The following is a 23,997-nucleotide window of genomic DNA, read 5'->3' as shown; positions in this document are numbered from 1 at the left end:
TCTTCTTTTTTGATGCAAAATAGGGGCTCTGCTCCATTTCTTCTTTTGACACAAAACAAGGCTTTGCTCCATTTCTTCTTTTTTAAAACTGGGGCTCCATCCCATCTCTTTCATTCTCTTGCCATGTTGCATTTTCCTTTTTTTGTATCATTTTTTGTCCTTTTTTCTTTTGCATGGAAATATAGGTTCGGCCATATTTTATTTTTTTGCTTTTGTCATGCAAAAAATCAGGGGCTTCAACCTCTTATATTTTTCTCTTTTTCTTATGCAAATTATGTTTTCATTATTTCATAAGACTTTTCATTTTATCTGTCTCCTATTTTAATTGTTAAGTTGGTTGTTCTTCTTGTTAGGTTGGAGCCCATGATAGAATGGTTGGAGCCCAAATTATCTCAAAAAAGCAGGGGCTTCAACCATTTTGTTTATAAATGGTTGGAGCCCATGATAGAATAGGGCATCTTTGCATCTGAACATTGAGGAACTCTTATATTCCTTGTTGATCAGCGATGGTTTCTTCGTTAGCTTCAGTTTTTAAGTCTTTATTTATATTGGTTTAGTGAATATGGTTAGGCTTATAATTTGGCTAGATTTGTAATTTATTATACTTGTCCACATAACATCTCTTTGGTTGTTTTGCTACTAATGTCAATGAAATGTGCTTATGAGTTTGTCCAATTGTGCAATGGTATTAGTTACCAAAAAAATTATTAAGTTTCAGAGTTTAATTTCTTTAATTGCATTGTTTCACTATTGGATTCTTGTATTGATGATTTAATGTGTGTTTTGTTGAATTATCATGTTCTTGGATGTGTATGAGACTCAAATTATTGGAACTTGAAACATGAAAAGACTTAGATTATCATGCTCTTGTATTGATGGTTTGGCTTAAATTATTGAAACTTGAAAGATGACACATCAGGAATTAGAATATTAGATTACCTTTTAGTCCTTTTTTGTTGAGTCTTGGAGATGAAGAATGAAGACATAAACATGATGCCATGTAAAGATCATATTTATATAATTATTGTTGGAATGGTTATAAATCAGATTAGACAAGGCTGAACGAGGTTTAGTGGCTGGATGAATTTTTAAAATTTTTCTAAACCCACTCGGGAACCGATTTCTCGGTGATTTTGACATCTGAAATTTCAAAATCAATCTTGCACTGAACTGGACCAGATTTGATACCAAATTAAAAACTGATTATACCTGATGCGGAGACCACAATATGCAACTCCCAAAGTGGTAGTTCACACCCAATCTTAGTCCCAAAATTAGCCTCCAACTGAAGATGACGTAGTGTGTACGTGAAGTTTATTTAGAAACACTGTTTTAGCAAAACCGGTCTCCAACTTGCTTGGATTGAAGTGGGTACGTGAACCTAATAACCTGATTAAGCTCCAGTGTTTTTCTTGTAGAAACATAGTAGAGGACTGATGGAAATCAGCCCCTATCACAATTTGGTCGTATTAGGGTTTCTAGGAGGCAAGGGAGAGGAGAAGAGAGCAAGAGAGTGGAGAGAATTGATGAATTTATCCCTCCCCTCTTACTCCCTTGTATAGAGCACTCTCCTAACCTAATTAGAGCTGATCCAAATCAAATTTGGATTAGGACTTTATGTTTAATTGATAAGAACTCTCTTCTTAAGAGAATGAGTGCTCCATATCACAGTGTCTTAGTCTCTGCTTGGATGGATCCTGGGATTAAAACCTTTTTCATAAAATAGTAATATAACATATAAATATATTTTGCAAATCAAATTTCAAATATAGTTAAAATCCATTGCTAACAGTTTAGGTTTCCATCAGAGAGTGTAAGCTCTGATATTCACTTTGTCTGACAAAGGGTTTGATCCTATCACTATGATCACCTACTCAGGTAATTTCCCAAATTGCCCCAACATGCCCAGATATTTGATCCTTGATGGACCTCACTGGTTGGTACATCAAAGACAATTTAGTCCAAAACCTAGTGCAATATCATAATCAAGTCTGGGGTTAAGTGCAACTTTCAATTTTGTTCATCCATCTCCAAGGTCTAGGGCATAATTGGAAGTTGGTTCGGGTTCAATGTTTCTTCTAAAAACCCATTGGCTATGCTTGGGGTCTACCAATCATAGTAGTCGAGAGAAGCTACTCCACCAATTCGGTGGCAAACCAGTGTCAACCTTGTCAGGATAAACTCCCAAAGTCTATCCAATGGCTGAGAACATTCTAAACTAATACGAGCCTTAATGCCTTATAAGTGTCCAGTTTAAGATGTAATTCATAGAAACACACCAATTTAAACATAAAACAATAATGTACTTTATTCATTTACTGATAAATGTTTGTGTGCAACTATTTGATTGGAGCTAAGGGCATACATTGTCTAACATTTATATGATCATATCAAATAGCAATACAATTAAGGATATAGTTTTTTATTGCTTAAATTTGAAGTTGAACTTGATCATACCCATGGCATTTATTGAATTATGATTTATGAAAGTGGTGTAATTGTCAAACTCATTACCAGTCTACTACTATGGTACTACTACCTATTTATGTTATGCCTACAGGCTAGAAATTAGTACAAAGGCATTCTTTTTCCTAAATTTTGAGGGCTTTAGGTATTTTTATATTTTTTTGACAATTTTTAGAAAATCAGAAAAAATCTTACAATCTGTGATATGATTCACGATACGATTCGATTCAAACCCCTTTACGATTTACAATATGATTACAATTTTTAGAACATTGTTGGGATCGTCCGCGGGAGTGAAGACGCTGGAAATCATCGCTCAACTGAATAACGAGGTAGGTTTTAGTGACGCGATTCTTCTTTTCCATTTGCTTCATCTTCTCTGCAATGAGGGTGTTTTGAGAAGGAAGGAATGCTCAAGGGAGTTGGGTTTGGAGTAGCAGTTGAAGGGAGCAACAATTGGAAAGGAAAAACGATTGGGGAGGACCCGCACAAGGTCTATAACAGGAAGAAAAAAGCGGTGGGGCAAGGGCATGTTAGAAGTTAGGGTTGAAAGGGGGGAACAGGGGAATAGAGGGAGATCGAGGAAGTTACAGGGGAGGGAAAAGAGGTGAATGTGGGAGTTGAAGCTGAGAAGGCTGTTGGGTAAGACAATTCTGAGAAAGGCAGAGTGAGCATTGGTCAATTGGTGGATAAACATGTGGAGGTTGGGAAACAAGGGTGTTAGACGTTGGGGTTGAAAGGGGGGAAACAGGGGAACAGAGGTAGATTGAGGAAGTTATAGGGAAGGGAGAAGAGGAGAAATTGGGGGTTGAAGTTGAGAAGGCTATTGGGAAAGGCAATACTAAGAAAGGCAGAGTGAACATCGGTCAATTGGTGGATAAACACGTGAAGGTTGGGAAAACATTGGGTTTATTTTTTCCGGGAGGGGAAGGAGTGGTTAGGGAAGCAATTGAACAGTTTGAGAGAGGTAGAAGGGAAGAACAGAATAGAAAAAGAGATATCGGGGAAGGAGGTGAGGTTTGGGAGGGGTGGGAAGAGAGGGAAGAAGGAATTGCTGATGAGGAATAGAAGGAGAGTGAGGTTTGTATGTTGAACTCGAAGATGAAGCTGATCTCATGGATCGGAAGGGGCCTGGGTGATGAAGGAAGGAGAATGGTAGTAAGGAACATTAAGCAAGGATGGTTTGAAGGTGCATGCCATTTGCACTCATCTGGAACATAGGAAAGGAGAGAAATAGAAGGATTCTGAAGACAAAGCTTGTAAGCTGGAAAGGGGTGCTGGATGCTAGCAAATCTGTTGCATTTTGGCTCCTTGTATTTCCAGATAAGTTTCTAATGAGGACCTTGGAAAATCTTGGGGAAGATTTTGGGTTTTCAAATGGAAATTTGAATAGCTTGTACTGAGGTGTAGTTGAAAGGTTCTATTGTATTTCTCTCTATGTTGGGTGTTGTCTTATCACTTGATTATGATGTAGCCTTTTTCTTTTTTGTTGATGGAAGTTTATTTTTATTTTACTATCAAAAGACAAAGAACTGCCATTGATAGTGCTATTCTGTGATAAGCCTAACCTCTAATATCATGAACCACCCCATCATGCTCCTATGCATCCACAATCCTCTTGAAATCTAATCCGTTCTACATTTCTCATATTGAAACTTCAACTGTGATAAAATCCATATAATCTCTCACAATTCCTTTGCATGCATATGACCCCACATATGATAAAGTCATAATGAGACTTGCTGATAAGCTCATTCAAAAATCTTGGCCTTCCCATTTGAACATCTTGTTCCAATGGATTCCATGTTCAGGAAATGATCTTGTGGGTAATCTCACAAAGAAAGGTGTATAAAAGAAAATTTTTCATTGGCGGCCAGGTCTTCATTAATTTTTCTATGTATCTTGCATGTCTCTATTCTAGTACTCCCAAGGCCCCACTGGGATGAACATCGGTTAATGGCCTTTTTACATGCATGTAGTTTTAGCCAAGGGACTTAAAGCTACAATTGAGGTATCAAGCATTTTGTACCATAGTGACATGACAAAACTAGTTTTTGTAGTTATCTTTATTCTTTCCCCCTCTCACTTTTTTTTTTATTTTTTTATTTTTTTATTGAGAAGGCGAAGTAATGTATTGTATTAAGTAAAGCCAAAAGATAGAAGATAGGGTCCCTTGTACACGATCTGTACACCTGAAATAAAACTCTCAATACAACTGTATGGAGTATCCTTGTAGTTTTAGAAGTTTACAAAAAGATTTTCAAGATAAAAAACGAAATTGTAGTTTCTTCCAATAAAAAGCTTGTGAATTGTGGTTGCCCAGCCCAAAGAAAAAAAAAAAAACATCATTCCCATTATCCTTTTTACCACCCTTCCTCTGAGCCCTGTTTGTTCTCAAAACTCTACCAGCCTTTTCTCCCCAAATAGAGCAAAACACAGCTGCAGGAATGGTATCCACTCCACTTCGCCTCTTCCACTCATACCTTTCAAGTACTATCCTCCTAAGAAGTCCTTTATGTCTGCAGGGAAACAACCCTTGACTGCAAAAATCTGGAGAAGTTTCATCCAAATCTTTTAAGTAAAGCCACAATGTAATATGAAATTGCTTACTGTTTCCTCACATCTGTTGCACAAGACACAACCCTTCATCCTCTCATGTTTTGACAAGATTTTTTGCTCTTTGAACTTTAAAAGATAATTCATGCTTCTGCAGGGGAATTAGAGCCAATGCATCCTTTTCATTCCTTGAAGTTGTTGTGGGTTGTGAGATCATAAAAGGCAAAGTTAGCTCAGAAGTTAATAGTGGTGATCTTGATTGCATGCAAAAGAAGATGATTTGTTTGCATTTGAAAAAGTTTTTTCGTGGTACCCGTTTTGCAAATCACCATTTTCTTAGAATTCTTCAGTCCAAGCATAAAGAGGGAGACCTTGTATGTATCAGTGGTAAGGTGAGTTTTAAGTGTTATTTTTCTGCAAATTATTTCCTTTGCTTTTGAATCTGGTTGGGAAAAATGTAATCATCATTAAATTTCATTTAAGAAAAACATGGTTTTGCTAATCTTTGTTGAGGTCGAATTGTGGCTTCACTGGAAACAGTTAGTTATTGTCCCAAGATATTGTTATTTATGAATTTACCTTTTATGGAACTATAATGTAATTAGTTTGCTTTCAGTAATACTGAGAAAATTTAATTATCTATTTACCTGGTTCTGGTCTGATTATTAATTAGGTCCAAGGAGATGTACATAGACACTGATACTTGGTTTGGTCATCAAGAGAAAAAGGTACTTGTTGTTCTGCCTGCAAGAGTTAAATTGGTCACATTGGCAGGGCTTATGACCTTGAAAGAGTGGAAATTGGTCACATTGATGACCCTTGCACCTAGAAAGGGGCACAAGATGCCCTACCCCTTGAGGAAGCCATACAATAAAGCAACTGCCCTCAAATTAAAGTTGATGTACAATATGATTTGCCTTGCTTGGTCCCACTTCTGTTCTAAAAAAGATTACATTAAACTTTGAACCCTCTAAATCAATCTTTTTTATTTGACCTAGGCATTAAGAATAAAGATTGGTTTCATGACATGCACATTTTATGATATCCACAAGGATCACAACTCCATTGGACCATAACTCATCACACCAAAAAGTGTTAGTAATCCCATAAACTCTCTACTCTGGTGCTGATGATTTTGCTTCCTCTTTTATAGTTGTAATGGAAAATGTGTTAATGATCAAAATAAGGAATAAAGAACATGATCTGTGTAGTCCAAATGCAAGAAAAGAAGCCTCTGAGGCAAACAATACTATACATACATGCCTATTGTTAAACTGGTAGTGTGGTAAGTATGTTTCACTTATTCCCACCTTTGTCCTTGCTAACCTATATGCCATGGAGCAGATGGAGCTAGCCAGAATTGGATCCCATCCTTGCCTCCATAGTGAAATGTCCTAACATCGAAGCCCCCTGTAAGTTGTTAATCGATGACCAGTCACCATCTGAGAGTCACCTTTGTATTTAATTATTTACCCTATCAGAGGCAGAAGAGATTATATACTTGACTCATCCTGGAAGAGATGATATCTTTTGCCCTTGGGAACTTTGAGATAATTGGAAAATGGCATGAATTTCTCATTCAGATAGGTTCAAAGGTCAGCAAATTCATTGGCTAATTGTTGGGAAGTCTGGAATAGCTGTTAAAGGAGATTCATCCAGTGGCATCAGATGGTGTCAGAATGTAGGGATTGGCCCTTGGCATTTGGCTCATTATCTATGTGAAATCAAAGAGACTTTTTTTAATTAGTTAAAATTTTATTAATTAAAAGTCATGTCGAAGAAGCAATACAGTAGACGGGGGAGGTGGTGATAAGACTGAGAAAGCATGACAGAGGGTTACCAGTTACTCCACAATGGCAACCAAATGGAAGAAAGAGATTGTAGTGGAGAAGAAGAGCTTTCTGTTTGAAGAAACTGGTAGAAGTTCGTTTCTCAAAATCTGGGAGGTAAGAGGTCTATGGTGATTCTGAATAGAGAAGCCAGGGAATGGCTTCAAGGCTTCACCGATGGCACAATTTTTGTGGTTCCAGAACTGGGCTGGAGAGTTGAACTATGTGTGGAAGGGTAGAAGTTAACAGTGGAAAAGAAAAGAAATTCCAGGGTCCGAATGTTCCAAAGAGTTTGAAGAGAGGTGCTGGCTAGTGGAGAGGAGGCACAAGGGTCCGAATGTTCCAAAGGTCGACTCAGGGGACAAGGGATCGAATGGTCCCAAAGTTGATTCAGGGGACAAGCAAGAAACCAGGTTACAAGGAAAACTTGAGAAAGAACAAACTGTTTTGGGTATCTATGGAGGCTCTGCGGTATCGAAGCTAATGCTTGAGGGAACTCTGAAGGAATGGCAGAAAGCGATAGTGGTGAGAGTGGGTGTGGCTAAAAAAGTTGAGGACTGGGAAGGAGTCTTGGATGATATTCTAGAGGTTCTCCATATCAAAGAAAAACCACTAATCTTACCGTTTGATGATAAGGCAGCTATTCTGGATGTTGGTGACCTTTAGAACAAGATTACCTTGGTGAATACCAGAACTGGAATGTTGATTGAAAATTGGAGTCTGGCATGTAATGAAAAGGAGATTGATGCAGGTTGTGATCGAATTAAAATCCCTGGGCTTCCCTTTAATCTCTAGACAGTGCAAGTGTTTCAGCAAAGTTGAGCAGTTTGTGGTGGAGTGTTGGTGGCGGTGAACATTTCCAATGCTTAGGCAGTAAGGCTAAAGATTGCAGGAGCTAAACCAGATGTACCTTGCACTCCATGGAAGTGTTCACTGGTGGACATTGGTGGAGGTTGTGGCTGGCTTCAGCAGCCGAAGCGGCACTGTGGGAAGAAGGGAGGAAGGAGGAAGACGCAAGTGACGTGGTAGGGTGGGAGCCATGTGGAAGAGAAGGAGAGGCTGGTGGGAAGCTAGTTTTGAGGAAGACTTATGGGGAAGGTGTAAAGGCGGGGGGGGGGTTGATGAAGGCTCTAACTTGCTTTCGAAGGAAAATTACTCAAACAAATTTGAACTCCATTGGGAGTAAGCAATTAATAGGGGAACCTCCTACGTAGAAGCTCTTAAAAGAGGCAAAGGTGGGGGTGGGTCTGTAAGTAAAATGGGGTCAGAGCACCCGGTTGAATCAGCTCTGAAAAGGCCTCACATGATCACATAAACGTCATGTGTAGAGAGGAGGGTAGTTTGATGGGAAACCATAGGAAGGGTCTATTATTGCCCCCTTTGATGATGAACAGAGCCTAGGTGTGAAAGACAGGCTTTTCACAGTGGATTAAACAGCAGCTCCCTCACCAGGACAACCTTAATCCCAAATACTCCAGAGATAGAAAAAATTGGCTGGAAGATGAGGACGATGGGGACTGGATTAACTGCGAGGACATTGAAGAGAGTATTTTAGGAGATGGCAGTAGTTTTGACAATCTAGGCCCTTCTGGGATAGGAGGGGTTAACAGAGAGCAATGTTTCTGGGCATAGTTGTAATTTAAAAAGTCATAGTTGCTGTTTTTGTTGATTCAATTGTAGGGGGTAGTCGAGGCTGCCATGTGCTGTACTTTCACTTTTACTTATAATATCTTATCTGTTACTGATAAAAAAAAGTAATTAGGAGATGACTCTATTGGTAGTGGTGATAGTACGCTCCAGGTGTGCATCTTGCAAGAAGACGCTCTCTAGCCTCCCTATTCACTGAGGAAAGGGTTAGCTGCACAAATTTGCAAGTGGCTAATAGTGTTACTGGTGAGAAGTGAAAGAGGCGATAGAACAGTATGAAGTAGGCAAAAAAGGAACAACAAGTGATTTAGAGCTGCAACTTGAGACAGAGAGTGGTGAAAACATTCCAATCCAATTGAAGCATAGGTCATACTTGTATTGGGAAGAAAAAGAACTAGTCACAGGTCAGCGGCAAGAACCAGGTGTCCGGACATTGGAAATGTAGTTGAATCAGAATTCTTCCATTGAAACTCTGGTTGGGGTAGCAAGATCAAACTCTTTACAACAAAATGTTAACATGGATACTTCTCAACCCATTGAAGCAAGATCAAGGTGTCCCTTCCCACCTGTTGCTTTGCCAAGGCATCAACGAAGGCATTAACACATCTTTTTACCCATTGAAGCTTAACTTCAATGCCTTGCATCACGCCATCACCCATTTTAATTTCCTTTTCTCATTAGTGTAATTTTTTTTTGATCGATAACAGGATTTCATTAGAAGTATTATGAGCAGGAGAGATAAACTTTCTTAACTCTCCAAATTATAAATTAGCTATTACAATTAAACCCAGAACAGATTACTCCTTCCCACCCCTTGCTTTGCTAATACATCAGCAAACCCATTTGCTGTTTTTTTTTACCCAATTAAATTTTTTGTCACTAGTGTAATTTCACCAACCCAACTCCTCTTTTTGCAGCCAACTAATTACCAACTTTGAGTCCCCTTCAATGATCAATTTTTTGATGTCCAGCTATCTTGCTATCCGAACTCCCTCCATCACAGCCATGATCTCAGCCTTCAAGGAATCTCCCAAACCAATTGGGCCAAAGTATAGAGCCACAACTCTTCCCTCATTCTGAAAAAACCTCCTATGCCTAATGGGTTCGGGTTTCCTTCACTGCTTCCATCAAAGTTCAGCTTAATAAATCCGGAAGTAGGAGGAAACAAAATCGGTTTAATAACAGTCTTAGATAAAGATGAGTAGCCACCTCCTTCCATTTCCTAAGTAGTGCATCGAAGGGAATGCCATCAAAGCTACTCAAAGGTTTCACCCAATGTACCACTCTTATGGTGATTGTATCAATGGGAGCTTCTTTACTGCTCTCCTTGTTTGAGAATACTCTTTGATTTCTTTCCTCCCAAACTAACCAATAAACAACTGCTCTTGTACATCTCCATAGGATTTTCCCCCCTCCTTTTTCTCTAAGTAACAAAGGTTGGGTCGTACAAGCTTCGAACATTTGGCGGGGGGTTCCACTTGCACCCAAACAGAGAAAAACCATTCGCAAATAATAGAAACAAATGGACAAGATATTAACAAGTGGTAGCAAGTCTCACCATTGGCCTTACAAAGGATGCACCAATTAGGGGAAAGACACCTATTTTTGTCTCTTCCTCTGAATGAGATCACAAGTATTAATTCTTTCTATTATCGCTTCCCAACAAAAGCCACTAACCTTGGGAGGAATAGGATTGTTCCAAACCTCTTTAACAGGAAAAGGCACCATAGAAGTGTTTGTAGGTTGAGACAAAGATAAGAAAAAGGAAGCACAAGAGAAGACACCAGAAGAAGCAGGGCACCAAAACCGGCTATCTAGCACTGAAGGATTCAAGAAGACCCCATCCAACCTGTGAAGTAAGTCAGAGGCACTGTTTAACTCCACTTCTCTAAGTCTCGTCCTCACCAGACTCAACTCGGAGTATGATATTGTGAGGCAAAATGTTTTGGCAAAGGATGGGGTGGCTGTCTTATGCTTATGCTATAGTGAGTAGTGAGGAGAGTAGAAGACATGTTTAGTTTGTAGAGCCGCAAGTAAATAACTATGCTAATGTTGGGATGAAGCCGAAGATCAACACTAAACTTGTCGTCTGTGAATACTGCAAGAAGCCTAAACATACTAAAGACACTTGTTGGAAGCTGCACCCAGAGCTTATGCCTACTGGACTCAAGAATGCAAGCAATGGAAAAAGCATCGAGAATGGGAAAGGTGGAAATGCAAATGTAGCCACCTCCTCACAAAGTGAAAGGGGGCAAAGTGGTAAGAAGTCAGTGGGAGAGCAAATAGCAGTTGCTATGGCTGAGTATGAGAAGTATGGCTGAATAATCAGTCATTTGGAATCTACTGCTACATCATCTACTCCCTCAGAGACAGTTCCTTCCTCTGCATATGCACACTCAGGTATTTGTGCCACTACAAATCATGCTAGTATTTTAGGTACTCATAAAATCCCTTGGATAATTGACCCTGGTGCCTCTGACCATATGACCAATGTTTTACATTTACTCACCTCTTTCCAACTCCTTTCTAGTTGGGACAAGATATCCTTGCTAATGGCTCTCTTGCTCCTATCACAGGAAAGGGGGACATCAGAACATCACATGCCTTGACGGTATCATCTGTTCTTCATGTTCCTAAACTTAATACCAATATGCTTTCAGTTAGTAATTTAACTAAATTCCTAAATTGCAGTGTGACATTTTAGCATTCATATTGTGTTTTTTAGGACATGGAATCTAAGGTGATTGGGAGTGGCCATGAGACAAATGGGATATATTTGCTGAACATGCTTGAGCAGAGCCAAGTACAACATTGGAGAATTGCTTTTGTTTCAGAGTCCACTAGTCATATTGTGTTATATCATCATTGTTTGGATCATTTGTCTTTTTCTTCATTGAGTCATTTGTTTCTAGAACTATTTAAAGGGATAAATTTGTTGAGTCTACATTGTAAGTCTTGTGAGTTCTCAAAGCATTGTAAGAACGCTTATTCTGCAAGCAATAAATGATGTACTGTTCCTTTTAATATTGTTCACTTTGATGTGTAGGGGCCTTGCCATTTACCTTGTATGGGTGGCTATAAATATTTCATCCTTTTTATTGATGATTTTTTCACGATATACTTGGATCTACCTTCTGTGCTCTGGTGTTGAAGTGCTTAAACTTGTGCAACAATTCCACGAATATATACTCACTCGGTTCGACACCTACATCAAATTATTCCGATCTGACAATGCTAAGGAATACCTTGAGAAGGATCTTACCTCCTAATCTCTTATCTTGAGAGATTTGTGGTTCATCAGAGTTTTTGTGCCCATACTCCAGAACAAAATGGCGTAACAGAGAGGAAAAACAATCATATTGTGGAAGTTGCAAGGAATATTCTTTTTGCTACCCATGTTCCTATGAGATTTTGGGGTGATATAGTTTTAACAACCACTTGTCTTTTTAACTGTATGCATTCTTGAGTTTTGGGGTTAAAGTCTACTTTTGGTGTCCTTTTTCTTAGTGTTGATGTTTTCTCCCTTCCTCTACGTGTCTTTGGTTGCTCATATTATGTCTACATTCCCAGTTCCAAGGGACAAGTTTTAACCTAAGGCTCAGAAGTGTGTATCTTCTTTGGTTCTGCCTCCAACAAAAAGGGTATTATTTTTTTGATCCTATTAGTAGTACCCGATTGTTTTCATGGATGCTACCTTTGCAGTGTCAGTTCCCTTTTATAGTCATCCTTTTGATTCGAAGAGGTCTCTTGAATTGTTTTCTTCATCTCTTCCTTTGCTAGATCTAGTTGAGTTTTGTGTTGAGCCCTCCATAGTTACTTGCACTCCTGTGGAGGGCTTCTTTCCTTCAAGGTCTCCCATTCTTGCTCCTCTCCCTCCTCTTGTTAGTCCTCTAGTCTTTACTACTCATCCTATTCTCAAAGGTGGTACCGGCGGCAAATGCTAAGGTAGGCATTTGTTGTTCCCACATCTCCAGTTTAGAGTCAGGTGTTTCCAATCACTGAAGATAGGATAGGTCCAACATCTTCACCCCCACCACCCTCATTTCTAGACCTTAACTATCCCATTTCTTTGAGAAAAGGTAAGAGGAAATGTACAACTCATTGTATTTCCAAACATTTTTCTTACAACTTGTTGTCTCCATCCTAATACTCCTTTATATCCTTCTTTTCCTCTCAATCTATCCCTAAGCCAGTAATTGAAGCCTCAACCAAACCAGAGTGAAGGGATGCTATGGGAACTGAGATAGAAGCACTTCATAAAAATGATACTTGGGATACTGTTGACTTGCTAGTTGGAAAGGAATTTGATGGGTGCAAGTGGGTTTATACTATCAAGTATCATGCTGATGGGTCAATTGAGAGATGTAAGGCACGTCTTGTTGCCAAGGGATATACCCAGGTGTATGGGATAGATTACACGAAGACCTTCTCTCTTGTTGCTAAAATGACTTCTGTGGGAGTTCTTTTATTTTTAGTTGTGAGCTATGATTGGCCTCTTTATTAGTTTGATGTTAAGAATTAATTCTTGAATTGTAATCTCACTGAAGAAGTGTATATGTTCCTTCCCCTTGTATATATGATAAGGAGATGGAAGGTGAGGTGTGTCGATTGAAGAAGTCACTTTATGGCTTGAAACAATCTCCACGTGCTTGGTTTGACAGGTTTAGGCCATGTTTGGGAGTGCTTAAAAATAAGTGTTTATTCAAAATAAGTGCTTAATTGGGTCGGGACCACACCATTATGCACTTATTGGTGTTTGGGAAATAAGCCTGAAAAAAGTGCTTATTTTAACAAGAAGGCATTATTTTTTAAGCCCAAATTTCCACCTTTTTTTTTAAGTGATTATACACAATAAGCACTTATTCAATTTTTTTTCTTCCAAAATTATCCCTAGTTGAATTTTAAAATACCACTTATAAAACCATCCCTAGTTGAATTTTATAAAAGTACTTTTGTAAAAGTGCTTTCACAAAAGTGATTTTATAAATGTACTTCTGTAGAAGTGCTTTTATAAAAGTACTTTCATAAAAGAACTTAGTAAAAGTACTTTTATAAAAGTACTTTTGTAAAAGTACTTCCGTAAAGGTGCTTTTATAAAAGTACTTTTAAAAGTGATTTTATAAAAGTACTTCCGTAAAAGTGCTTTCGTAAAAGTGCTTTTGTAAGAGTAATTTTATAAAAGTACTTTCGTAAAAGTGCTTTTATAAGAGCACTTTTATAAAAGTACTTCCATAAAAGTTGTTTTGTAAAAGTAATTTTATAAAAGTACTTTCGTAAAATTTGAAAGAAAAGGAAGGACAAAATAGTCAAAAGTGCTTATCTGAGTGCTTTTTGGAGAAAAATACTACCAAATGCCAAATATAAGAGAAGCAAAGCAAGAAAATCTGGCAGAGCAAAGCTTCGAGGAATCAACAGACCAAGCTTTAAGGGAAGTGGAGTTGCAGGTTGTAGTGCCTTGATGGAGGTTAAGGATAGAAAGGGAGATAGATGGATAGGGTGATAGCAAAGTTTGATAAAAGTGGCAAGAAAAGAATTGCTGGCGGTTCAGAAGTGAGCTTCGACGTTCACTTACCTACTTTGGAGACTAGGGGCATCGGAGGTGAAGTACAAGAAAGAAAAAGCATGGATGGGACTTATGTCTCTTCTGAGTCTGGGAACTCAGTTACAACCAACTGTGGTGTTGAAAACGCATGGCTTCTGACTTTGGGCAAGGATGTCTTAGTTGTTCCAGAGAGGATGGAAGGGGGGAGGAGGAAGTTAGGAAAAGGAGTGGTAGTGACGTGGCCGAGGATTGAAAGGTTGGGTGTAGATTTAGGGTGTAGAAACAACCTTGAAGAGAAAGAAGGGGAACAAATCACCGGGACAAGCAATAGGAAATTGCGTAGCTTGAGAAATCAAAATATTGTGCATATCACAAAGATATTCTCTAGGCTTAAACTTTGCTTGGTAGGGGTAGGACCTAGAAAAAATTACAAATGGGTCTATAGGAGGAAAGGATTAAGAGGAAACGAGACACCCGCCTCCGATTGTAGGGGGCATTGATGCAAGTGCGACCTTCCGTCTCTCTTTTGGAGAAGGAACACCAAGAAAACATGTTAAGTGGTGTGGGGATTTAGGTGAAGTGCATATCCAGAAAGTGGTGGAAAGAGAGGTTACCGTTAGTAAAAGCTTGGGTCTATGCTTTTGGGTTGGTGAGGAGTTTGCCAGAAGGGCTTTCGAGGAATTTGAAAGAAAAAAAGGAAGAGATATTGAAGAAAGTCTGTTGGAAAGGAGTTAATTCATGGGATGGGGAATTTTCAGACCAGGAAGATCCATTCACAGAAGAAAATTGAAGGCTTGGTTGGGTGGTGAGGAGGGGTTTAGATTAGGGCTACTGGTTGGGTAAGTGCCTTTGTATTTTTGGGTTTCTCTTGTTGGGAGTCTTTGCTGTGATCTTTGCTTGGATTGGGAGGGGTTTTCTCATGTTTGTAAAGCGTGAGGTTTGTGGGTTTGTTTGGGGGTCTTGAGGCTGTTCTTCTGGTGATGCCTTATCACCTCTTTGTTTTATTTCTTTTCTTTTCATTTAATATATATTTTTTTTCTTTTTATCCTTCACAAAAAAGTGAGTGTAATAAGCCAGTTCATGCATGCTCCTAGAGACGCATGGCTGTTGCAGAAAGGGTACTGTGCTATCTTAAGGGAACATCTGGGAATGGTATACTATTTGCTAAACATGGTCATATGAAGGTAGAAGCATATATAGATGCTGATTGGGCAGGTGATGTTGATGACAAGAGGTCTACATCAGGTTACTATGTTGTGGTAGTTGGGAATATTGTTTCCCGGAGGAGTAAACAGTAGTTGGTAGTTGCTAGATCTTCAACTGAAGTAGAGTATAGGGCTATGACCCATGGGGTTTCTGAGTTGTTAGGGCTTAGATCTCTCCTTGATGAGATGGGTTTCTTGTGTGACAAGCCACTGATGCTACATTGTGATAACCGGACTATTATTAACATTGCTCACAAGTCACAACCTGGTTCAACATGATAGAACTAAGCACATTGAAGTAGACAGACACTTTATATGGGGAGAGTGGCTTCCGGAGAGGTGTGCCTTCCTTTCATTGCATCAGAAGAGTGGCTAGTAGACTTTCTAACTAAGGGAGTTCCAAAAGCAAAGCTTCAACATTATGTAAGCAAGATGGGCATGATTGACATCTTTGCTCAAGTTGAGGGTGAGTGTAGTGAGAATGGGCCTTAGTCCCTCTATTTCATTAAGTTATGTTTTCCAGTTATGGGCCTGTTTTGCACTTTTTTATTATTTCTTTTGTGCTGGCCGCGCCATTAAGGGCATTTAGGGAAGTTGTACTCAGATTAGAATTAAAACAATAGAAGATATCATTGGTGGTGAGAAAGAGGATTCAACTCTTCTTTTCTCTCTTCCCTTCTCTTCTCTCTCATCTCCTTCCACAAACTTTTGTAGAACTTTCTCTTTCTTCTTTCCTGTTCTTCTTTTTTCTTTTTTTTTTTCTGAATTATTGTAGGTGTGTTTTACAACCAAGAGCTTGATAGAAGGTGGGTTAGAAGCTTTTGGAATGAAAGAAACATCCATTGGTGTTTTGCCTCATTGTTAGGTGCATCAGGAGGAATAGTAATTGTGGAAGGAGGAGACAATACAATTCTTGGAAGAGTGAATTGGATTTTTTATTTTTTTTTGTTTCTGTAAAATTGGAGATTGTGTAAGACGGATTTGAATGGGTTCTCACGAATGTTTACGAGCCAAATTCATATAGGGAAAGGAAGCGGATCTGGGAAGAGCTTGAGGATATTAGTGGACTTGGTGTTTAAGAGGTGATTTTAATGTGACTAGATTCTTAAGCGAGTCAAATAGTACATGGCAAAGGGTAATCAATAACATGAGGATATTTAATGAATTTATTGAAGGCTTTGAGTTGAGAGATATTCCTTTGGGACAAACTAGATTCACTTGGTCTAATCTTTAAGCTGATCCTATTTGCTTTAAGTTAGATAGATATTTTGGGTACTATAGTGGGCCGGGATAACTTCTGATTAGTAGCCTATTTGTTTATATCATTGGGGTACTATTAGAGGGCCTTCTTTTAGATTTGAAAACATGTGGCTTACCCATCTGGAGTTTAAAGACAAGGTAAAGGTTTGGTGGGATATCCATGATCAACACCCAAGGTGGGAAGGTTAGAGATTCTAGAAGAAGCTTCAACGGTTAAAGGGAGAAATTAAAGAATAGAATAGAGTGATTTTTGGGAGACTAGAGGAGAAAAATTCTAATTTGATTTTATAGATTGAGGAAATTGATAGAATGGTGGAGTTGGGTTCATTTGTTGAAGGTGAAGGAAATAGAGATTTGAGTTCGAGATTGAAGGAGTGCGAAGAAACTTTGCTAGGGGAGGAAATTAGTTGTGAGTATAAATCTAGAGAAAAGTGGATCAAGGACGGGGATGCTAATACTAGGTTCTTTCATGCCTTTGCAAATGGGGGAGGAAGAGCTTAATTTCATCCTTAGTGGTGGTGAGGGGGTAGAGATCACGGACCAAAGGGAGATTGCCAAAGCCTTTATGGATCATTTTAAATCAATTTACAAAAGGCTAGTTAATGAGAGATGGATAGTTGAAGGGCTTGACTAGGATGTACTGGGAGATCATCAACTGGAATTATTTGAAAGAAGATTTGAGGAAAAGGAAATAAAAGAGGCAGTGTTTGCAATAGACAGATCTAAGGCTCCAGGGTCAGATGGTTTAACGATGGCCTTTTATCAGGATTGTTGAGAAGTAATTAGGGAGGATTTGATTAAAGTGTTGAGGGAGTTTCATAGGAGGGGGATTTTCAGTCCGAATATGAATATTTATTGTTTTGCTGCCTAAGAAGATTGATGCTTGCCTCCCGAAAGATTTCAGGCCTCTCACTTTAGTGACTAGCATTTATAAGATTATTGCAAAACTGCTGTCCTTAAGGATAAAAAATGTGCTTCCCCCATTAATCTTGCAGTCTCAAGGGACCTTTATTTAGGATTGACAGATTGTTGACCAAATTTTGATTGTGAATGAATGTATTAGGCCCAAAAAAGATCCAAGAAAAAGTGTGTAGCTATCAAATTAGACCTGGGGAAAGCTTATGATCCAGTGGATTGGGAGTTCCTGATTAACATTTTGAGAAGCTGTGGTTTTGGAGGGTTGTGGTGTAAGTGGATTAGAGGATGTTTGCAAACAAGTCATTTCTTGGTCATTGTAATGTTTTAGTGGTTGATTTCTTGGAGGGGATCCAAGGACTAAGACAAAGTTATCCTCTTTCACCTTTTTTGTTTATTTTGATGGCTGAGGTTTTTAGCAGGTTGATCTCAAGAGCCTATTGTTTGCAGCTTTTTGTTGACATTCAGTAGTTTTAATGTTTTTCTTATTTAGAATCATAAGTCAGTGTTATTGGGCCCATGGCCCATTAGTTAATGTTAGTTTTTGGGACTGTTTTATGTTGTTAGCAGTAGCTTCCCTATTAAGGGCATACTAGCCATTGTAATAAGCTTTATTTTATGAGTGGGGCGGCCAGATCATGATTGGCTTCTCCCCATCTCTTCTTCTCTTCTCAACAAGATTGGCTTCTATCATTGTTATCAAATCAGATTACTGTTTTTTTGTTTTTGTTTTTTTTTTGTTTTTTTTTGTTTTCTCCTCTTTTTACAGGTTAGACAATAGGAAGAGATAGAGTTTTGGTGAGTCACCTCCAGTTTGCAGATGATAGTTTGATCTTTTGTGATGGGGAGAATATAGAAGGAATTGCAAGCCTAAAGTTGGTGGTTGGCCTTTTTGAGAACGTGTCCAATCTTAGTGTTAAATTGGGATACGAGTGTGGTGGCAGGTATCAATCTTGATGAAGGGGTGTTGTGTTCATTGGCTGAGACTCAGGGGTGTGAGAGGGGGGAGTGATCAGTAAAATACGTAGAATTACCCCTTGGGGACAACCCTAGATTGACTAGTTTTTGGAATCCAGTGGTGAAGTGGTTTGAGCAGAGATTAGCTGGGTGGAAAAGGAATTTATATATCTTGGGTGGGAGGATTACTTGGATTAAATCCTCTTTATCTGACCTCCCAATCTATTTAATGCCAGTTTTCAGAATGCCCCAAGCAATTGCGAAAAGTATTTAGAAGTTGATGAGGGATTTTCTATGAGAGGTGGGGGAAGGAAAAAAACATTTAGTCCGATGGGAAATGGTGACTGAAAGAAAGGAAGAAGGGGATCTGGAATTGGTGATGCGAGTTTGAAAAACTTGGCTCTTTTGAGCAATTGGCTGTGGCGATTTTCTGTGGAAAATGAGAGGTTATGGCATAAGATTGTGGCTAGTATTTACAGGCTTTCAAGCAATGGATATTATGATGCTGGTTGTTTGTGTAGAGCTATTATTGCTGCTCCTTGGAAAGCTATTCATGGTTTCCTTCCTTTCTTCCTTAATCGTGTGAGGTATGATTTGGCTTCGGGCTTGGAGATAAGGTTTGAGGATGATGTCTTGATTTGGGAGTCCTCTTTAAAAGATGCTTATCCCTCCTGTTTATTTTGTCTAACCTCAAAGAAAAGCCTGTGTTTGATTTTTTTTTTTAAATCTCTCACCCCTCACATTTTGGGTTGAGTTGGAACTTGAGTCTCACTAGGAATCTTTGGGAGTTGGAAATATCTTCTCCATCCAGTTTGTTGCACCTTATGGAGTCTATTGTCCTTAATAATGTTGGGTTGTTTTCTTATAAATCCTTTTTCAAGGTCTTTATTTCCACTGCTTCTCTTCCCTCCTTTCTGTAAACGAAATCCGGTGTTTTCCTATTCCCTCTAAGGTAAGTGTTCTTTGTTGGGAAGTCTTCCATGGTAGCATTAATACTTCTGATCTGTTGTAGAAGAAGAGACCAAACTGGTCCTCATCTCCCAACCATAGTTTTCAAGGTGCCTAGGCGAGGCTAAGCGACCACAAGGAAATCCATAAATCCCTACCCCTCCTAAATCAGGTGAATAGTGAATAGTGAATAGTGAATAGTGAATGGTTAAATCATTAACTAGTAAATACTAAATAGTAATTAGTAAAATAAATCTGATCTTGAACCTAACTATTTCAATTTGAAGTTTTAATTGTATGCAGGTATGAAGCTTAGTGCAGATGTGCACGTTGTTGATTGTTCTTTCTTCAAGTATGAAGAAAAAGCAATAAATAGAGTTAGAACTTATGCAGCAGAAAAGTTGGAAAAAAAGGAAAAAAATAGAAGAAGAAAATTGGGGAGCAACACCCCTGTTTGGGTCCAAGAAGAAGAAGACAGTGGGGTGATGCCCCTTTTTCATAACAAGAAAGCAAAGAGAAAAATGCTAAAATGAAACAACAAAAGGGAGAAGAAATGGAAGCAGTGGGCCCCTTTTTCAGACTACATTTGAGGAGAAAAAATGTAGGGAAATGAATGGGGCGGAGCCATTGTTTGAGACCACCTTTGAGGAGAATGTGAAGCAGTCATCTGGACCCTTAACCCAAATGGTGTGTTCTCTTCCAAATCTATGCTTAAGGCTCTAATTGCAGGTGATACATCTCCTCTTTCCCATTTAAGAAGGTATGGGGCAGTCATATTCCTCTAAGAGTTTGCTTCTTTGTCTGGGAAGTGTGTCTACAGTGAATAAATACGTGTGATCTTCTTCAGAATTAAAGCCTGGGAAGGTCTTATTATCTCTCCTCATGCACGTGTGCTTTGCCTAAGGGAAGGGGAATCAGCAGATCATCTACTCATTCATTACCGTTTTTCTCAAAAGATTTGGTGGCATTTCTTGAACCTGACAGGTTATAGTTGGGTCTCTCCTAAGCACATTCAGGAGTTCCTCAACCAGTGGCATGGGTCAGGCTTGAGCAGCAGAGGCAAAGTGTATTGGCAAACTGTGGTTCGTGCAGTTTTGTGGGGAATTTGGAAGGAAAGAAACAGGCGCATATTTGAAAACAAAACCAGATCTCTAGAAGAATTAATTTCAGATATCTTCTTCTGTTGTAATTCTTGGGCTGCTAACACTGAGATGTTTCAGGACCTCTCTCTTAATGATCTTAACAGAAATATCCAAACGATCTTGCTTCTCCCAACTCAATCTCAACCAACCAAAAGATTACAGATACCACATATTGAAGTAGGGATGATTCTAAACTTCGATGGAAGTGCTGCAGGCAATCCGGGCAAAGCTGGGATAGGTGGTATTTTGAGGGATGAACAGGGATTGATCTGTTGGGCTTTCAGTGGCCCAATAGGTAACACAGACTCAACAAAGGCTAAAGTGATGGCAGCACTCACTGGTATCAGAATAATAAACAGTTTAGGCATTCAGAAATTATCCATAGTTGTTGATTCAGCTAATACCATCAAGTGGCTGAAAGACAAGGGGGGGGGGTCCGTGGAGGTTGAGTCATTATCTGTTAGAGGCAAGAGACTCCTTGGAAAATTTGAATGCTAGTCTGATGTGGATACTGAGGGAGATGAATCATATTGCAGATGGATTAGCTAAATTTGGAGCAAACCTAGAAAATTTATACAGCAACAGGCTTCCCCCTTGTAATTTTGCGCTTCTGCTGTTTAAGTTCTCTTTCATTTTTTTTAGTACATCTGCTTATGTACACCTTGCCTTTTTTAATGAAAAGGTTGTAGGAAAATGAAGAAAATAAGTGGGCAGAGCCCCTGTTTCATTAAAAAAAAAAGCGCTCAAAAAACATAGTGAAAAGACAAAAAAGAAGAGGAAAAATGTCCCTATTTAGGAAGAAAGAAGGCAGAAAACAAAGAGGGTAAGAAGAAGAATAAGTGGTGTAGGGCAGAAGGAATCGCTTAACATACCTGACCTGTTGAACTTGCTTAGATTTCGTTTTGTATGCAGCTACAGTTTGGTGTCGGATTGTGTGTGAAACAAAACTTGCAGTTGAGAGCTCTTGCTCTTTTGTTCAATCCTACATGAAAATAAAACCCAAAGGTTATTATATGTAATAGGTTCTATTGTAACAAAATAAAACTAACCAATAAAATTATTTTACAGTAAAAAATACCCAATATCAAAATATTAAATGTTTATTGTGGTAATATTTATTGTATTTAGGTGCCTGCCTTGGAGTTAAGCGCCCGTCTAGTCACTTAGGCATGCATCTTATACAAATTACATATGGTGTTTAGGCGAGGCGAGGTTTGAAAACCGCCTTGTGCTATGCATATTCATTCTTCTTAATATAAAATATTATTATTAAAAATAAAGAAAAATGAGATCCTCCTTCCTCTTCTTCCTCCTCATCTCCCTCCTCTTAAGGAGGCTTATGCCTCTTCCGTTCTGAACCATGCCTCACACCTCTAGGTAGTGGAATGCCTCACATCACACCTCCGGGTTTTAAAACATTATTTGTTATATACCTAGTGGTAACGATCATGAATGTTATTTGTATAAATAACCATAATAGTGGTGAGGTCTATCCAAGTCTACATTGTCTGCTCCACATTAATGGAAACTCTGTCATTGTGTTTTTCCTAAATCAATTACAGGGCTACAGCTGTGAGAGACCTGTAGATGATCTTCCCTTTAACAGTGCAAATAGAGATAAATGATGGTTTAAAGAGCAGATGACCTATGTGAATGATGGGTTTTGCCACATTATTCAGACAAACAGAAGAAAAAAGACAAAATGATAAGGAACTGAATAAACTAGCTGTATAAAGTTTAAGAAGTATAAGATATGCTAAAAAACTTGCTTTCTAGAGAGAATATCTTGGTCCTGTTTGCATCTTTCTTTGATTTAGTCATTTAAGTTTCATTATTTTGACATGTAAGTAAACAAATTCTTTTGCAATCTAGGTCAAGATAATGAGCACAAGGGATCGTTATGAAATGCATGAATATAGTATTGATGTGCTTGAAGATGACTCAGATTCAAACATCTATGGAAAAGGGAGGCCATATCCTTTGTATCCTTCTAAAGGGGGCATGAATCCAAATCTTCTTCGGGACATTATTTGGAAGTTTGTCACTTTGCCTAGAATATTCATGCTTTTAATTTCTCATAGCGTTGTTGCCTTGGACTAAGTGAAATAGGCAAGATTGGATTGGCTGTGCTACCGGCTGTGGACTCAATAATAATGCCCCATGCCAGTCATAAAATGCATATGGGCCACAACAACTCAGTCTCACACTTTTCATATTTATGGATGGCATGGGGCATTATCATTGGTTACACAGCCAGTTAAATGGCCATACAATTTGCTCGTTTCATACAATTTTATTTTACTTTGTTGTTCTTGGAAGCATGCCAAACTTAGAAAATTTGTGTTACATATGCATTAAGGGTCTCAATATGGAGTTTATGGATTTTGGGCTGTCATGTATTGATGTTCGACACTTGATTTGATTATGTTCAATCACTAACTGCTAACATTTGTCGTGCTAATTAGATATCATGGCCATTGGTTCCTATATAGTACTAGGGGTTGTCTACAACTTGAAGCCCAATATGTGAATTGTATATCATCCATTTCAAGGTTGTTTAGTTTATTAGCTATGTGGATAATGCCCTCGTGCAGGTTGATAACTCACATTATATTGCATATTTCTGGTATTGAATAGCCCTTGGATTTTCTTGGACATTTTTCTCCAATAAACTAGGGTAAAAAATGGCCCTTCAAAATTTGTATAGCTGAACCTATATAGTTGGAATAAGGCTTTCTTGAACTGAGCAAAATTGAGGATCAGGGGTCAAAAATGACTTGTGGCCATGTGGTGGAAGGATATTAGGACAAAACATATGACATGGAAGGAGGTTGATGTGATTTGAAAGTTTAATATCGCGTGCACAAGACCTTGACCATGAGGTTTAATCTTGGGAAATGTAGGGTAGTGGGTCTTAACCATGGCCTGTGATATTGATGAGGTTTGGTGAAATCTCCTTGAAATTTCCCCATTTTTTATGGGGTGATATGAAATAGTTCAAGAATCTTTTTACCCTTGTATCAAAAGTATTTGAATTTCATTAGTAAATTAAACATTAGGTTTAAAATTCTTGTACATCATTGAAACTTTTTGATGTTTTGTTAAAATAGTTGAAAAATATTTTCCTAAAAGAAAAAAAATGGGACTTTGTGATTGGATGACTGGATTACTACTCTGAATTTGGTTCACTTAGTCACTATAATTTCGAAAAATAAAAAGACATACAACTAGAAAAAGAATTCCCATTGTAATAAGAACATATGATAACAAAAGAAGACAAATCAGAATGATAAGAAAATGACATATGCAGAAGAGAAGATGGATAAAGGACTAGTAGTGACAAAGAAAGATATTATGTTAGCCTCTTAATCATTTCTTTTTTGATATATACAGTTTGCTATGGTGTTTTCAGTCCTAAATATGCAATTGTTGTTACTTCATCCTTCTCATCAACTACACGATTCTATGCTCTTCAGCAAGAAAAGGACCCATTTTTCTACATGTACTCAAATTGAAAATGCTTTTAATAA

General features: G+C 38.4%; 1 protein-coding gene across 4 annotated transcripts in view; it reads left to right on the top strand.

Annotated features, from left to right (window-relative positions):
• The window catches only part of LOC148855069 (DEAD/DEAH box RNA helicase family protein), a 145,219-nt gene that overhangs the window by 31,370 nt on the left and 89,852 nt on the right, over nt 1-23,997 (top strand). For all 4 annotated transcript variants that reach the window (XM_088983399.1, XM_088983398.1, XM_088983396.1 and 1 more), the window contains exons 7-8: nt 5,180-5,414; nt 22,340-22,503. In XM_088983399.1, coding sequence (XP_088839525.1) covers nt 5,180-5,414; nt 22,340-22,503 — 399 coding nt within the window. The remainder of the gene's footprint in view (nt 1-5,179; nt 5,415-22,339; nt 22,504-23,997) is intronic.

This window comes from Nelumbo lutea, chromosome 4, assembly GCF_056320005.1.
Source record: "Nelumbo lutea isolate HS-2025 chromosome 4, American lotus-T2T, whole genome shotgun sequence".
Classification (NCBI taxonomy): domain Eukaryota; kingdom Viridiplantae; phylum Streptophyta; class Magnoliopsida; order Proteales; family Nelumbonaceae; genus Nelumbo; species Nelumbo lutea.
The sequence above is the reverse complement of the archived record's forward strand: the minus strand, read 5'-3'. Positions and strand labels throughout refer to the sequence as shown.